The sequence below is a fragment of the Crinia signifera genome, chromosome 2, assembly GCF_055691185.1.
Source record: "Crinia signifera chromosome 2, ASM5569118v1, whole genome shotgun sequence".
Taxonomy (NCBI): domain Eukaryota; kingdom Metazoa; phylum Chordata; class Amphibia; order Anura; family Myobatrachidae; genus Crinia; species Crinia signifera.
The window spans coordinates 111,885,690-111,903,799 of record NC_139218.1 but is presented as its reverse complement, the minus strand read 5'-3'; the positions used below and the strand labels follow the sequence as shown (position 1 = coordinate 111,903,799).

The 18,110-nt window shown below is 41.1% G+C and overlaps 1 protein-coding gene across 4 annotated transcripts in view; it reads left to right on the top strand.

The window, feature by feature from the left end:
• Positions 1-14,055: 14,055 nt before the first annotated feature.
• NGF (nerve growth factor) overlaps positions 14,056-18,110 on the top strand; it is a 78,302-nt gene continuing 74,247 nt past the window's right edge. For 2 of the 4 annotated variants that reach the window (XM_083172718.1, XM_083172716.1), the window contains exon 1: positions 14,056-14,427. Coding sequence is in view for 1 of the 4 variants with exons in the window: in XM_083172714.1 (XP_083028840.1) it covers positions 17,793-17,813 (21 nt within the window). In the remaining 3 variants the exon portion in view is untranslated. Of the gene's footprint in view, positions 14,428-17,533; positions 17,814-18,110 lie in introns of those variants that run through there. The other 2 variants (XM_083172714.1, XM_083172717.1) reach the window with 1 other exon arrangement.

The following is an 18,110-nucleotide window of genomic DNA, read 5'->3' as shown; positions in this document are numbered from 1 at the left end:
AGGGTTTATGGGGAATTTGTAGGAAAATAGTTATAGTGCTTGAAAACTTGCAAGCGATTTGAACATTTTTAGTGATGGATGTCTTTTCCGTTTGCTGTTTATGCATTGTTATATTAATAGTAGAGTCTGCTGCTCTGGTGGAGTGTATTAACCGCTTCAATTACAGTAGTGATTTATTTTTATCAAAAAAGTTCAAAAATCATCATTTTTAAAAAGGTAATAAAGTTTTAAATATAGTTTTATAACATAAATTGTCCTGCACCCATTCTACACTCATAAAGATTACCCCCACATTGGCATTAAATTCCCCATCATGTGGCATTGCCCCTCCCGTTTGTAATCTTGCAGAGTGCAGTGGTGCATATGTAATCAGTCCCATGTAATGCAGAAGCACCCACATAGATCAGTCTAATAAAGCTGCGGGGGAACCGAACTTTCCCTTCACACATGGTATTCTGGCATGCAAATTTGTCAATTGATGTCAGCAGTCAGAGACCTCTAAATCACTGCTGAGGGGTTAAAGCAGCAGGTGGAAATCATGGATTTCCTCTTCAGCAGCTGGGGGATGCAGTATGGCATGGTCACATAGGATGTGACCATGTCAGTGAGAGCCCAGCTGGTCACTATCACACCCTATGCTACCGTCATAGTTAATGCATGAGAAACAGGCAGTGGCGTAACTATAAATTTTGCTCCCCCCTGCCAAAATAGTATCTGGCCTTGTATACTGTCTAAATGTATGAGCTTTTTAGATATTTCTTTGGTAATGTGAAACATGCAAAAAAAAAATTAAATCAAGATTTTGTGAATGAACATGAAGAAATACTTGTAATCAGGCTTAAACTTCAGAACTGCCAATATATGAGTTTGTCCTTTTATGGCAATCAGCTCTTGTACAGTATAAGCTGAAAATTTTGTTGTGAGAATGCAGTTTTATGCTGCTTTCAGACCGCATATCTGGCTTTGACCCTGTATTTGGAAACGTTTCCAAAAACGGGTCTGCCAGATAAAACCCCTTTCACACCGCAGCACTTAAACGGTATATTACCGTTTAAGTGCCAATTTTTTGACACTGGCAGACCCGTTTTTGGAAACTTTCCAAATACAGGGTCAAAGCCAGTGCAGCCTTCAGCCCTCCCCTCCGTGCAGCTCCCCCCCCCTCGCGCGTGTCGACCGAGAGCGTGTCGACGCCCCCGCGCATGTCGACGCCCCCCGCGCGTGTCGACCCCCCGCGTGTCGGCGCCCCCCCCCCCCCCACCCGTGTCGACTTACCCCGTGCCGGTACCTCCGTTGTGGATCCCGGCACTGCAGCTCAGTATGCTCGGAAAGCACTTATGAAAAAAGTGTCTTCCAGAAAATGGCTGCCCCATAGGAAACCCAGTTTAAAAAAACTGTCTTTCGTATGGTAAGTGCTTTCCGAGCATACTGAGCTGCAGTGCCGGGAACCACAACGGCATACCTCCCAACTGTCACGATTTTAGAGGGACAGTCCCGATTTTCGGGTCCTGTCCCTCTGTCCCACCCGCGGCAGGCATTGTCCCGCTGCGGGGGGTGGCAGTTGGGAGACCCCCCAATCTAGTAGAATAGACGCTGTGCGCATGCGCACAGCGTCTATTCTCGTATGAAAATGAGGTCGCGGCTAATTAGCATAAGCCGCGCCCTCATTTGCATACGCCACGCCCCCTTTTCAGACGCTCGCACGGCTTCGCCGCGCGAGTGTCCCTATTTCTTCGGATGAAAAGTTGGGAGGTATGCAACGGAGATACCGGCACGGGGTAAGTCGACACGGGGGGGCGCCGACACGCGCGGGGGGGCCCGTCGACACGCGCGGGGGGCGTCGACACACGCGCGGGGTGTGTCGACACGCGCGCGCGGGGGGGCTAAAGTGCTGTGAATACTTAATGAGCGCTCATTAAGTATTCACTGTGCTGAATTTAGGACCCAGCTCATTGGCTGGGTCCTAAATACCGTTTCAGAACCGATTTTGAGCCTAAAATACCGGTTCTGAAACGGGTAGGACCCTGCATTTTAACCGGTTAGAAAAAACGTTTTTTTCTAACCGGTTAAGTGGTCCTGCACCTTTCAGACCGCACACATTACCGTTTTAAAACGGTAAAAAAACGGCAATATACCGTTTTTAAAGTGCGGTCTGAAAGGGGCATTAGGGGCTTGCTTGAAGATTGCTCTGTGCATCCTTGACAATTTTATTTCTGGTGAAGGAACTGGTTTAAATTATTTCCTTCTAACAAATGCTTCACAGCGTGCAATTTTGTCATAAGCTCTAATGTGTTCCTCAAAGAGGCTGTTTATAGGATGCTTACTGCATGCTCACTACACATAGAGAAAACATCTTGACACACGCACAAATTTTATGTATTTGAGTCTTGAGATACTCTGGAAAAAAATATATATATATCAAAATAATTTATTCTATGCCAGAGGGTGACTGCAAAGACTGAGGCAGCAGAATGTGACCCCTTATTCTGATTGACTCGGTAAGCTGCAAAGCTCGCAGCTTATCGACTCCCAATCTCCCCTACCCGCTGAATACTGGCTTCACGAGGGTGCACATTGGTATCACAAGCAGGGGAAACACTGTGAGGTTCTGACTAACTTTTCTTACAATTTTGACTAGATAGTCAAATTTGCAAGACTAAAGTGCACCGTGTTATTATCTGCTCTCGCTTTGTGTATCTGTCTCTGTGCTCCTAATGTGGCACAAGGGATTGGGACATGGGTGTGTCCCAGGATCGACCTGACATTTGCAATGTTTTAGCTACTCAACAATCCACCAATAAATTGACGCTGTCTCCAAGCGCTGTCTCCTCCATAGTGTGAATGGGAGCGTTCACACCGCACAGCAACCCGGGTAACCTTAACAAATATATTTGCAGAAACCTGCACATGCTCAGAGTCTACTGCACCTCAGAGCGGAAGGGCCCGAATGGAGTGTGCACACAGGCGCACTCCTCTCTCAAACTAGTCCTGATGTTAGCTAAAGATCAGTACAAATGGACATTACAGTAGAATATTTTAGGTCAGTGCTTCTGAGACCAGTCGACACTAATAGTGCATCTTTTGCAAACTTCATGCTAGAGCAAAAGTGTATTCATTACTGATGTACACATATTAAAAGCTGCACAGGTGGTACTAATTATGTCCTTTCTTCTCTTCGTGCCTAACAGGACTGTCAACCTTGTCCTCCTTCACCCCTGTCTCAGGGCTTAAGGCCATGCCCTCCTTTCTACACTCTACCTGTCCCCTTGACCCATTCCTTTCAGCTTCCTCCAACCCCTCCCTTCTGAAGGGAGAATGCTCCCACAGTGTTCACATACTGTACTCAACTTATCTTTTATATCTGGCACCTTTACTTCATCCAACATCCATGCCCTGGTCTCTGCCTTTCTTATGAAACTCCCTCTAGATCCCTCCTCTTTTGCTAACTACTGCAACATCTCTTTTGTTCCCTATGCCTCCAAGCTCCGTCAGAAGGTGGTTGGTTATTTATTTATTTATTTACAGTTTCTTATATAGCGCAGCAGACTCCGTTGCACTTTACAATAGTAGACAGTTATAAAACAAACTGGGTAACAACAGACAGACTTGGAGGTAGGAGGGCCCTGCTGCAAGCTTACAATCTATAGGTTTACAATGATCTTCTCTCCTTCCTCTCCACTAAATCTCTAAATTATGCCCTCATCATTTTCTGCCTTGATTGCTATAATCTGCTCTTCTATGGCCTTCATAAGTCCCACATTGCCCATCTACCATCTATCCTCAACTCTGCTGCTAGTCTCATTTTGCTCTTTCATCAGTGTTCTTCTGCTTCACCTCTGTCAGTCACTCCATTGGGTCACTACAGCAAGTCCAAACTCTCCTCTGTTACATAAAGTATAAAGTTCACAACCTCACTGCAACTCCCAAGGTCTTCAGCCTCGTATCCTCATACACCTCCCCCATTCTTGTATTCAGAATTCCTTTCAGCCCATTCTTAACCTCTGTAATGCCCTGTTTTTTTAAAATTCTAGATCAAAACTTTTTCAGTTATATTTTCTGTATTAGTCTTGTAATTTTTTATACCCTTGTGGTGTGTTATAATTAAAAGTAGCAATAATAATTTTCCTTGTTATTCTGTGGGAAGGCCCAGAAAACATGCACTATTAGGGTTCCCTGAGGACTGGATTTGGGAAATGCTGTAGACAATAAAGAAAAATGGTTCATTTTTGTCTGTACTTTATCAACAGGCTGTAAACAGCATTGTGTCCCTCCTGGAGAGGATCATGTTGGAAGGTCACCCCATCATCAGAAAACCCCAATGCAGGAGCTTCCCGTACTAGTCAAGGAAAGCCATCTTTAAGGAGAATAAATGGACAGATCCACAGAAGCAAAATCCTGGATAGTGTGGATCTCTGCGAGTTCAACTTCTGTGCTGCGGCTCTGGGTGCAGAGAGAACGGGGAGGATGAGTGGGAGGCTGTTGATCTTGATAGCCTGCAGTATGCCAGGCTGGAACTCCTGGCGCTCAGGAGAGCCAGCATCGATCTACTGTGGAGTCACGAGTACGTGAACCTGGGCGGATACTGTGGAGCCCAGACTTCTGGGTTGTGTGGCTGCATGCTGGGAGGCTGCCCGATGGTCACGGCCGGTGACATCATCAGTGGCGGCGGAGGCTGGAGCCCGACGCTGGATAGCAGGGAAGGGAACACGGAGCATGGGGGAGCCAGGAGGCACAGGCATCGGCAGCAGCAAAAACTGGATCACCGCAGAGAGAGAAAGCAAAAGCGGGGTAAAAGGGCAGGGGTGCTAAATGGATTAAAGGTTAGTCCGTTCAGGCCCCCATTACCAGTGTCTTCCTTGCCAAATGTCAGCTCTCTGGCCAATAAAATGGATGAGTTACTGTTTAGTATGGCCAGCAGTAGCCTTTTAAATTCCTGTTCTATGACTATCTTTACTGAAACCTGGCGGAATTCAAGCATTCCTGACAATGGGGTTTTATTACCTGATAGAACTTTGTTCAGAGCTGATAGAACCAGGGGTGGTGGCTTGTGCATTTATATTAACAACAAACATTGCACTATTGCTTCTATCTTGGAAAAGTCTTGTTCTCCAGAGGTGGAATTTCTAATGGTGAAATGCAGGCCATTCTATTTGCCACGTGAGATTACTGCTGTAATTGTAACGGCAGTTTATATTCCGCCCCAGGTGGACACTACAGCTGTGCTGGAGATTCTGCATACTGCTTTTTCAAAACAACAAACAAATCACCCTGCTGGCTTGTTCCTCATAGCGGGGGAATTTAACAAAGCAATTTAAAGGGTGTGTTACCCAAACTTTATAAATCAGTTTTTGTTCCCGCTCGTGGGGGAAATAACCTGGATCAACTTTACTGCAATATTAAAGATGCTTATAAAGTAGTTGTGCGTTCTCATATAGATCATGTATCCTTATTTTTTTCACCGAAATACAAGTCTGTCGCTAAATGTGTCAAACCTGTTAGGAAAATGGTCTGTATTTGGCCGAATGAAGCACTGGCTGAATTACAAGATTGTTTTGATACCACGGCCTGGAATTTATTTATTCAGGAATCCACTAACGACTCTTTGTTAGATGTGGACTTATTGGCTTCTACTGTCCTGTCTTATATAAATGGGTGCATTGGTAACGTTACTGTTCAGAAGTCTTTTAAACAATTTTCCAATAATTTGCCATGGATAAATGGGGAGGTGCGTTCCTTGTTACGTAGCAGGGACCAGGCTTTTAGGGGAGGGGAATTGATTGCGTGTCGGGAAGCTAGAATTCTCTTAAAGAAGGGGATATGTAAAGCAAAAAAGGAGTACTCAAAAAAAATTGAACTACAGTTCATGAATGATCACGGTTCTGGGAGTATGTGGAGGGGTATTCATAATCTGACTAATTATAAGGAAAGCAGTCCCTTGTCCGAAATGGCTGAGGTATCTTTGGTAGATGACCTGAGTCAATGTTACGCTAGATTTGATAGGGACAATAGGTCGAACATATGTAAACTTCCCCTGTCAGAGGATGAACCGATATTTGTTCTCTTTGAACATGAGGTAAAGAAGGGCCTGTTAAAAATACACACAATCTAATATAACCCCCTGTGCACCCCCAAGGCACAATACGGCCTGGGTAGGAGTGCGTGGACAGGAGGTGGTGATAAATAATGTAGATACTGCCTTGTGCAGCAACAGCCATTTTGAATTCAATTCCTTAACAGAAACACTGAATGGGGCTTCACTGCACATGCCCAAATGAAGTAATGCCTGCGTGCAGTGATACTTCTTCCATGCTGTCAGTAACACTACACACTACAGACACATAATCAGATGATTCAGTACATTCCACAGCAACATTTTAAACATCATTTCCCAAACTTTCAATTTTCTATGTGTGTCATATGCTGAGTAAGAGGGAAATCCTGCAAGTGATGTGGAAGAAAGTGAGGGCATGTAACTTCACCATGATTCACAGTGAAAATACACTTATGTGTCAGAGAATTTATCACAGGAATGTTATTATCAGCAAAATCATTTTGTCTACAACCACGCCATGCTGGCATAATATCCAATACAATAGTGTGATTTGGACAAATTGTAACATTCCCCGTACTGTACTTATTACTATGGACAAATCATTATTTATTACAATTATTATTTGTATGGCGCATACATATTCCGAAGCGCTTTACAGAGGATGTTTGAACATTCACATCAGTCCCTGCCCCAGTGGAGCTTACAATCTATGTTCCCTACCACATGTACGCGCACACACAGACATTATAGGGTTAAATTTGTTCTGAGACAATTAACCTACCTGTATATTTTTGGATTGTGGGAGGAAACCGGAGTACCTGAAGGAAACCCACATAAGCACGGGGAGAATATACAAACTCCACACAGTTAGGTCCATGGTGGGAATCAAACCCATAACCTCAAGGTTAAATAACTGTGAACAATAATAATATGCAAAGCTGTGTTTGGAACATTGACAGCCTATGAGAGATAGATAGATAGACAGACAGACAGATCGATACAGTAGATTGAAATTATATAAAACTGAAATGCAAGTGGCTTAAATATGTTTGGAACTATCACATATATTTCTCATTGTGTAACTTGATTTATCAACATGAATCAGAGAAATAATATTTAGAAGGGATTACCGTATTTTCTTCAAAGGAGCAGAAATGAACACATGGCTGAGGTTGTTGTGTGCTTTTCTGTGTACTGAAATATATTTGTATATCTCTATTACACAGCGTATGGGCGTATGGCATAGTGTATTTATCTTCAATCCAAAAAATTAACTAATTAAATATCTGCATATGGATAGCATACAGAGGCCAGTTGCACCTGTGTAATGTGCATCTTCATAAACAATAAACCTAATAATGCACACATGCTAACCTAAGTTGTGTCTGTTTATTCGATTTGCTTTGTGCGTGCTGCTGCACCAATAGCAGTAAAGGAGTTAAACCTATTATTTACTTCCCACTGGGCCTCTTATCTTGAGCATGTCAGAATACGGTTTTGAGCGCCGGGTGCCATTCACGAGACCAGACAACGTTGCTATAAATACGCAGTGAGAAATAAAGACTGCAGTAGGCTCTGGAACAATCCACAATGTAGTAATTCTGTAATGAATATACTCCAGGAGGACAGAAAGAGGAAAAGACACAGGGAAGGGAATAAAACACAGGCTACTGTGCAAATAACAGCTTTTTGTTCTAATTGTCTTTTTGTCCTTGAAGCGTGGGAGTTGACCTGTCTGACAGTTGATAGTGGGTGAACTTAGCCTCAGCTACCCAGACACTTAAATACCTTTTTGTCATTTTATCCACTAGGGGGCACAAACACACCAAGCTGATATTGTTTTTCATTGTAATGATGTACCAAAGAGCTGTGACATCACCATAACACCATTTTACAATGTATGAAATAGCTGATTTACACTATAAGCCTCATATATAGAGTATTCTGAATATATTCAACCACTTTCCTTATCTCTGTAGCTCATGACGGGTAGATTACCATATATGCAATTTCACAATTCACTTTACAAATGATTGTTTTTGCTATTACAGTACATGCAAGAAGTAGATATTGATAATAATAATAATGATATTTAGATAGCACTTTTCTCCCAATAGGACTCAAAGTGCTTTACCATTGTCTTTCCAGCTCAAAATACATAGGCAAATCAATAAAGATAAATTGCATAAAAATCAGTTTATTTAACGGAAAATAACTAAATGGTTAGAAATGCTAAATCTAGATTATTTCTTAAACTATAAATATACGAGTTACAGTTTAACAAAGTTCTTTAACAATCAAATTTCTCCTATCTATTCATCCCATATTATAAATGATTTTTTGTTTATACCAAACAGCTTTGATGAAATCACTGCCCACAGCTGAGCTGCCTGTTAGGAGGTAATAATAGGTATGATTGTGAAAGCGCAATGGAATCTTCTGCGCTATAAAAGAAACTGTAAATAAATAAATAATAATAAACTGTGGATGTAACTCTCCTGCATAGTAGTGCTCGTTCTTGGTACAATAAAACAGCCTGGATCAGGACAGGAATAACCAGCCATGATAATTTGAATCCACTCTTTTTTACTGGATGTTAAAGATGGGAACAGAACAGATTTTTTTGCATTCTGGCTAGAGAATATCTGTAAATTTCACATCAAGGGCCAGATGTATCAAGCTTAAAAATTGATAAAGTGGAGAGTGATAAACAACCAGCCAATCAGCTCCTAGGTGTCATTTTTGAAACCCAGACTGTAGCATGACAGGTAGGAGCTGATTGGCTGGTTGTTTATCACTCTCCATGGCCCTTATTCTGATCTGTGCGGAAATTCCCGCATTCTTACGGAGCGGTCCGCACGCCACGGTGTTTTGCCGCATGCGGCCATCGTCCGTCGAAACGCCCACGTGTCCTCCGCATTCGGACGGACTCACTCTTTAAGAACAGGGCGTGTTTACGGACGACATACAAAGCATGCGTGTGCGGGAGAAACACTCCGATTCGGCACGGTATTACAGAGTATTACAGAGTATGCTCGGGAATACCGCATCCGAACGGGAGCCAAGCGGTGCTACCGCACGTAAGCGGAGTATTTACGCCAAACAACCCACTATGAAGTATCTTCTGCAATACATCACATGACCCACTTATTCAATTACCTATCCTCATAAAAAACAGCTTATTTGGAATTGGAATCAATTAGATGCCAATATATCCTTACAAGCATGCCTAACACATGCATTGCCCACATTAACCCTTACAGCAATGTAAGTGCAATGGTTTCAATTAAAGCACTGACAAGCGTCCTATTAGTGAGTAATGAGTAAAGGAGTAGATTGTATTGGGTTCAGGTGTTAATGGTTGTAGTCATTAGGCGTACGTTCGCCTACCGCATGAACGAGTGGTGTCCGCAAAGCAATAGTACACTTGTGGACACCGCACATTTCAGCCCTTTTTGCTCGCGTGCATTCGGAGTGGTTTCCGAATGTACGCCCCCCAACATAAGTGTACTCCCCCGTGTCCGCCCATGTTTCCGCCCCGTTTTGCCCACTTTGAAACTACGCCCATGTGTCATTCCGCATGACGCCCATAATACGCCCCTATTTCCCGACTGATTGCGGTGACCAGTTTTGGACGGTCTTTGTCCGAACTGGTACCGAGTCAAGGCGTGGCACATGCGCGTAGCGTTCTACACGCATGCGCAGACGCCGTAAAGACGCAATCCGTAAGAACGCGGTAAAGTCCGCATCAATCAGAATAAGGGCCCATGTTATCACTTTTTGAAGCTTGATACATCTGGCCCTAAGGAATAATAATAAATACACTTGAAAGCAGATAGGTGCAGATTTCTGTACAGTGCCTTTGTGTCTTTCTCTTTTCCTATAATTCCCTTTATACAAAGTTTGGAACAATATACACTTAACTGCCATCAACACAGCAAAAATATTATTTAGGAGAACATACTGTAGCTGTGTGATATTTCTTGTTAATAAAAGTCAGATAACAGAATATGCCCAAAGGCCATGACTAAACATCCTATGATGTAAATCTGTCTTTGTGTTATTAAATTTATTGAATTTGATAGCCAAAGTGTTATAGTTGTATAGTTTCCAGCTACAAGTACCAATGTTTCAGCTCTCTCTGGAAATTCTGTAATGCCAAGCAGACGATTAATGTAAGCTGATGGAGACTAAGCATGAGATAACTTCACAGGGCTGGATTAGGGAACTAATTTGTGAGGGACTCCAACAATAAAATGAATGGCTTCTACTAAGGATCTTATCTTGTCTCTGGACTCTACAATGATGGACAGCATCACATTGTATTACATCATGTGTGGAGGGACCCTGGTTAGTAGCAAAAGTTGGTGACTGTCCTGGGAAATTCTATATACTGTACACTAGAGCCCGATCCCATCATCATATGAATCTAGGTAAAATACTAAAAACAAAAAACACACAAAAACATAACATGGTACTGCTGGTAGTACAGCTACTGCTCCTAAATACAAACAAATGTAAATAACACAGACACCATAGTACATAGTGAGCCCACTACAATGGGGGGAGAGAGACAAATCCCCAGACATGTGGTGATATGCTAGGGCCACAAAGCTGTCATATTTTTGGCTGCCTTGGGTGACCACCATGTCCGCCTCACCTATAATCTGGCCCAGTAACCTTATAGCATCAGTAACCAATTATAAAACTAAGAAAGGCATTAGATGCCTGAGCAAACCTAAACCTATACACAACATACACAAATGCATTTATACACATGTATAGCATACCTCCCAGCAGTCCCGATTTTAGCGGGACAGTCCCGATTATCAGGGCCTGTCCCGCTGTCCCTCCCGCGGTCGGCAGTGTCCCGCGGTGAGGGGGGGCTGTTGAGCCCCCCCTGTCGGCTGCTAAGCATGCGCACATCATCTATTCCCGTAGCCAAGGGGCTGGGAGCATGGCTAGAGGCTCACAGCGCCTCTGGGTCATGCCCCCATAGCGTTAAATGGGGGCGTGGCCTCACAGGAGAGCCACGAGTATAAGCCACGCCCCCAAAATTAGGAACCCCCCCCCCAAAAAAAAAAATTTGGGAGGTATGTGTATAGTACAATATGTTTCTAGAGGTGAACCTAAAATAAATGTAATTTTTAATCTTATTTATAGGTCCAGAACCAAAACTGCTGCAATTATCGTCATTGGCTTAAATACATGCAGGCCAATAGAATATGCAAAAACACATGAAATCTGAAGGGAATGGTTGACCTATTAAATTCGCATTTGAATTTCTATACAACTATAAGAGTACATTGCAATCAAACTAAGGTGTTCATCATGGGTGGCAGTAGGTATGCGATGACTTTCATGATGTACTGTATCAATGCAAAGTGCAGCAATACATAATGATGTGCTGCTGCAATGTCCCCCTTTTGCACATTGAAAGCACTTACATTCAGAGGTGCCGATTTATGTTTTTGCTGGTGGGTGCTCAAGCCTGTTGAAAAGCTCAACAAGCAAATACAGTGGCCCGGCATTGGGACTCTGGAGTTATGAGCACGTGGGTGCTCATTAATTCCTGTGGGTGCTCGGGCCCTTGAGCACCCACAGAATCGGCACCTATTCTTACATTATGGGCACATGCATGATTGGCATATACACACATTTTGCAGCTAATGTATAACATAGTTTTTTGAACCATGTGGGATACAAAGAAGTTGTCAGCCTTTGCCCAGTATACAGTAACTAATGCCATCCTGAGATGGCACCATTTAACAATGAAATGAAAAGCCAAACTTTTTGCCCTTTTTAAAATTAATTGAGGCCACTGTCTTCATAGAAGTGTAAACGGGAGGGACAAGCAGATACATTCAGTGTGTGAGACATAGCTCTTTATAAACTCATTGAAGCAATGAAATAGCCTTTTTCTCTGCTTATTACATAGTGTGAGCTGAAGGAACCTGTTCTTAAATCTGTCATTCGCAGAAATCTGGCAACTATTGTTAAATAATGAAATTGATAAAAACATGTTGATTTGGTTTAAGAAAGTATCAGACATATCCAATTGCAGCCTGGGAATATGCTGTTGGATACATCATTCTTTGATCTCTTTCCTTTCAAATTCCTGAATATTCCATCCATAGTGTCACACAAACTGCAAGCACCATATTTTAAAACACTCTTAATGTTAATATTCGGCATTATCACCTCTAAACTGTAAAATATTATAGTGAGAAAAATCCTGCAGGTTATGAATTGAACCTTTCATGATAGATAGCACAATGGAATGTGTTGATGTTATATAAATAAATGTTAATAAATACATAACTGTTAATAATTGAGTCTTTATTAAATGTATCAACTATTTTTTGAGGAAGGAGAGGATCGCTTTAGGTCCTATATATATTAGGTACTATGGGGCAGATGTATTAAGCTTTAACAAGAGATAAATCCAAGCGTGATAAGGAGATATAAACGTCCAGCCAATCACCTGCTAACTGCCATGTTACAGGCTGTGTTTGAAAAAAGTCAGTTACTGATTGGCTGGACATTTATCTCTCCTTATCACCCTTGCATTTATCCCTTGTTAAGGCTTAATACATCTGCCCCTATATATTGTATGTATTCCTACAGTATATGTGGTTTGGATACATGTGGTTAGCAATTATTTTCATTAGTTAGATTGGACAATATCGATCCCTGAAATAACTTTACGATACTGTAAGGTAACGAGGTAAAGAATCACAACTGACTGGTTATTATGGGATACAGATGTAGCGCCTCTCAGCCAGCCCAGATTCCCTGAGCTGGTGATCGCTGGCGGAGAGGCGATGCATCTGACGGGGATGCGCGAGCGTATCACAAGCATGCGCGTCCCCTTCATGCGGCGGTGGATGGGGGACACCCTACCCGTCTCCCTGAAGGGTGTGGGGGGGTGCGGACAGCGGCAGGGGAGTGGTGGGGAGGAGGCAGAGGGTGGCGGCGGGCTCCATCAGAATGGCGGCTGGTGAGTGGCGGCAGATGGCAATAGAGCTAATGAGAGCCGCTCCATCTGTAGATGTATGAAGTGGTGATAAGGGAGGAGAAGTGATAATATGGGTGGTACTTTATCACCAGCCAATCAGCTCCAAACTGTCCCTTTTTAAACCCAGCCTGTAACTTAACATGCGGGAGCTGATTGGCTGGTGATAAAGTAACAGGCACTTTGGGGTAGATTTAGGAAGCAGTGATAAGGGAGGAGAAGTGATACAGTGCCTGGTAATTTATCACCGGCCAATCAGCTCCTATTTAAACCCAGCCTGTAACTTAACAATCAGGAGCTGATTGGCTGGTGATAAAGTACCAGGCACTTTATCACTTCTCCTCCCTTATCACTGCTTCATAAAACTACCCCTTTATCACTTCTTCTCCATTATCACTGCTTCATATATCTACCCCTCAATCACCAAACTGTTCTGTGACAAAGATGCAATGTGTTTAAACCGTTTATCTTTTCATTATATGTAGATACAATATATAATGTATAATAGAACAATAATAATAATAACAACAACTAATATCATGTATAAACCCCATCCATCAACTGAGACTATAAAGTTCTGCGCCTCTTTGTCAGCTTTTGGTAATATGATTTTCTTTAACTTGCTATATAGCGTTTCTATGGAGCAGTAATGAATACGTTAAAGGAAAAGCTAATGACAGTACATGAGATGGAAAATGGTTTACACTAAAGACAATATAACATTGCAACATTATTGTATAAAATATAAATATATACAAAAATAAACAATACACACTATTATTACACACTATATAGTAGACTATAATAGTCTGCATCTTTGTGTTATTCTTGGCATTCGCTCGAAAGACCTGAAGGGTTAAGTTATTTTGACTGGTGATTATTTGAAAACACTACTGCTGGGTTGATGCTGATAGGTTCAGACGTAATCCCAGTTTAAACTCCAGCATCACTATAGGGGGTTATTATCAGCTGTTCTTCTGCAGTCTAGAAGAGGATGCATTCAAGATCCGCATGTTTATTCGCAAAACCCGTGGTCTTTTATTCTTTATTTCCTAGATATCTGTTAAACTGAAATTGGATTATCCCTGCATTCACTGTACAGAGAATAAAAAAAAGAAAAGAATGTGAAACACACCTGGTTTATGTCAGAAAGGCACTAGGACCTTGTAGAATAGTCCTGCCTTATGAGTCAGCTTTAGAGCTGGAGCTCACAACTCCTGAAACCAGTGAATGAGAGCACAGACATGTGAATGGCTCAGCTGGATTTCAAAGTACTCTGTGGACTGGGCTGTGAGAGGCTACGGAACAACTGGATGATCCAGGATTTCACCACCTTGTGATTGTCAAACCCACAGAAGCACAGGTGAGAATAAGCCTGCAAACTCCAATCTGTAATTACTGATATTATAGCAAGTGTCTAAAGTTTTGTATTAGTAGATCAGAAGAATACACCTCTTTAATACACATTGATCCTGAATACTACAGCTGGCCATGCACTGTAGGTTATACCATTTGCAATCTGTTTTTCGAGTCAGTTTGAGACACTCCTAACCCTGAAGCTTATGTGGGTCTGGCTATCGCTACAACTATTTATCAGACACTGCTCGAGGTGCATTTAGAGACAGTAACCCTATATTAGGACATTTACACATTCCCGTTGTTAAGTGTTCATTTTACTTACAGAAACAAGTTAAACCTTGTTAGATATGGAACACCTCAAAAGACAGTTCCATTGCTTTCTAAACTCGATAGATGAAAACACTTTTACGCACTTCTTTTTAAATATTTTTGACAGGTGTTTTTGTCTGCTCTAAAACAGTGCTTGTGATTTTTTAACCTACTTTTAAATGGTAGGTTCCTGTCTGCCTGTTGCATACATTTTAGGAAATGCCCCATGCAATGGAAGGTGTGGTCCAGGTTCATTGTCTCTCCTATATCTACAGTATTTGTGTGTTTTATTAACCTTTCAAAGCCTGGATGGAAGTTGAAAAAAGTATTGCTGAAACAATAGTGTTTGTGCGGTGCTGTGTGCCATTATTTGCTTCGATTCATGAGTTTCCCGGCACGATGGCACACATCAAACAATCCATCACAACTCCCTGAAGAGTTAAGAAGCTCTCGTTATTAAGTGGTTCCTACTCTCCGTAATCTTCTTTCAGTGCCAGTGTTCATCCTGCAAAGCAAAATAACTTCTTACAGGATAAAAATTGGGTGTTTTCACGCATTAAAGCGCATTACGTTTAAAGCTTGTAGAGTATTAGTCAATGCAAAACTGCCAGCTTTTACCTAAACCAAATACTTGTGTCTTACTGGTATTTACTCAACACCTAAGACTGTATAATCATATAAACATGTAAGGTATTCATATTTGACAAATGGCAACTTGTAATTCAGGTGTGAATGCGAAATACATAATGCAGGATAGGCTTTGGGAACATTGCTGACTAGTGTCAGTTATTGCTTTCTTTTTGTTCTATATATTTCCTCTAATTGTATTTTCTACCTTATATTACTGTAGCTATACGGCTTATTTAAGGTCAGAATCTCATGACAGAATAGGGGAGGGGTGTCTTTTTAAAGCTTTGTTCCTCTTTCATTTGCCAGTACAAGAGTGTTTTGCTGTCATACCCAGTCTGCAACACATGGATTTAATGCTATAATGTTCAGTAAACCATGGGTTAGATGAAACAAAAAAAAGGACAGTAAAAAACAATGAAGCAGAAAAAAAAACCTAACATAAAATAAATGTATTGGCAGTCTGGAGCTGATTTGTATAATAAGGCAACTGTGGTGTAGTAGTCTGCACAGCAAGTGTGCTTACTGTATACAACACATGCCTGGAAATAGCTATTCTGTTGATGCCAAAGGCACATATCACTGCTGCTTTTTATTTTTTATTTTTGTAAAAAAAAAGAAAAAAATATGAATCTGTTGCGCACGAGTAGCAGAGACAGCTTGGAGGATTGGATTGTTCCCATACTGCCCTGAATCCTTTGCCAATAGTTATTAACCCCTACTCTGCCAGACAAACAACAACATCTGTTAGTAAAGCTGTGATACATACAATATGTAGTCATTGCATATAAATAAATAGTCTACATTCTGTATAAAATATACAATATGTAATTTGGTGGATGATTATATTGGGCAGTATTCAGAATGTTTACATATGTTCATAATTAGGAAGAATAAGCAGTGTTCCAATACAGTTGACATGGGACGGTACACACTGCAATGTATTACCACAGCTTTGTATTTGGGACACAATAGGACGCAATGTCTGTCTTATGCCAAATAAACGGTGTGCACAATATACAATACATGGTTTCTGAATGTTGGTTTGTAAAGCTGGATGGCTAAACTGAATTACTATACATGATACAAGAAATAAAGTTTACTACATTACTTTTGTGTTATACATGTAATACTTTTTAGTTCATGGGTTAACACACTAATTCAATTTAGGTTAAGAAGAGACCCTTTAGTGTTTCGACATTAGTGAATTTGACCTGTGGGATTTATTACCTTCTATCCAGAAGCAGTTAAAATACCTTAGAGCATACTTTACCAGTTCCTGTCTAAAAAAGGAAACAGAACATGGCTTCCTGACTTTACTAAAGGACAGCTGGACTGCGCAATTAATCGATGTTCTTACTGTTTTGACTTGTTCACCACATCTGCGTCTATAGTTTTAGTTGCTTTGGAAAAGTGTTATGCATGTAAAATGAATGGATGCCTACAAATGAGGTTTTGATTTTTATCATCTTTCCATTGAGTATGAACTGATGTAATCACTTTATCTATGATCAAATCTGATTGTCTACTCCTCTGCCCCAGAGTCCTCTGCTCGTTCAGTATTTATTGCAAAACATTTCAATGTATGGTCTGACTTCTGTGATTAAATGGAGGATTATGTCTTTAAAGCAACAGTTCCAGTAATTTCCACAATCCGCTTACACTTTTCACACACACACTGAACATTATAAAGGAAAAATGGTTTTATCAATAATCAGCGCAAATATCGCTTATTATTTACCTTTTTAAATACCATACTAACATGCTGTAATTTATTAAGTCATCTGGAGTGCTGCTCTATATGAAGTTTGTTTAATGAGGTAACTGCGGTTCCCTGTTGCGGGCACTCGGGGCAGGAATATCATGACAGGGAAAGCCGTACCCACTTGCTCCATATATATATATATATATATATATATATATATATATATATATATATATATATATATAGATAGATAGATAGATAGATAGATAGATATCTATATATATTTATCAATATTTATAGTAAATTGGCCAATTTATATAGTTTTATGTCTCCTCCTTATTTGTCCCTCTTAAATGTTTGAGCCATCTAGAAGGGGCTGTCCAAAATTAGGACAACCCATCTCCAAGAAAATGCCTCCCTGAGAAGTAGTTATAGGAGGGATCCCCCACCAGTGTCACCAGATCACCACCAGACCTTGCTGGTTTTAAGTGTGAAGGATGCAGACACCTGGAAAAGTGCTTCTTTCTATAAAACTTGTGTGAGTAGAAGGGCCTCTTGATTGGATCTGCTGGAACTGGCCTTGGTATTTTGACATTCCAGCTTTCAGGTTGGGGAAAGCTGGCAAGTAACATCTATACAGAAGAGTTTGATGCTTTTCATTACAAGTCCCAATGGATTATAGCAATTACCAACTTTGTAAGCAAGCTTAAACAGAAACTGTGCAACCTATGGATTTGTATTTACTACTGGTAGGTATATAATACTTTGTTGTTCACCATAATGAAAAGCCTGTTTTGACCCATCTTATTCTTAGAGTATTCCTATTATGCTCTACTACAGTATTATCTCTTACATTTACATAATGTTTAAATATTTTATATACTTGAGATGGTTTTGCTTGTACCCTGTTGTTACCTCCAAGTTTGGACCAAAAAAAGCTAATTTTTTTCTAGAAATTTTGGATCGCATTTCCAGAAGCAAACATGGTTGTAGCACTTAGTCATATCCAAAAAATGAATCATACATTATGTTAGTCTCTCTTAGTC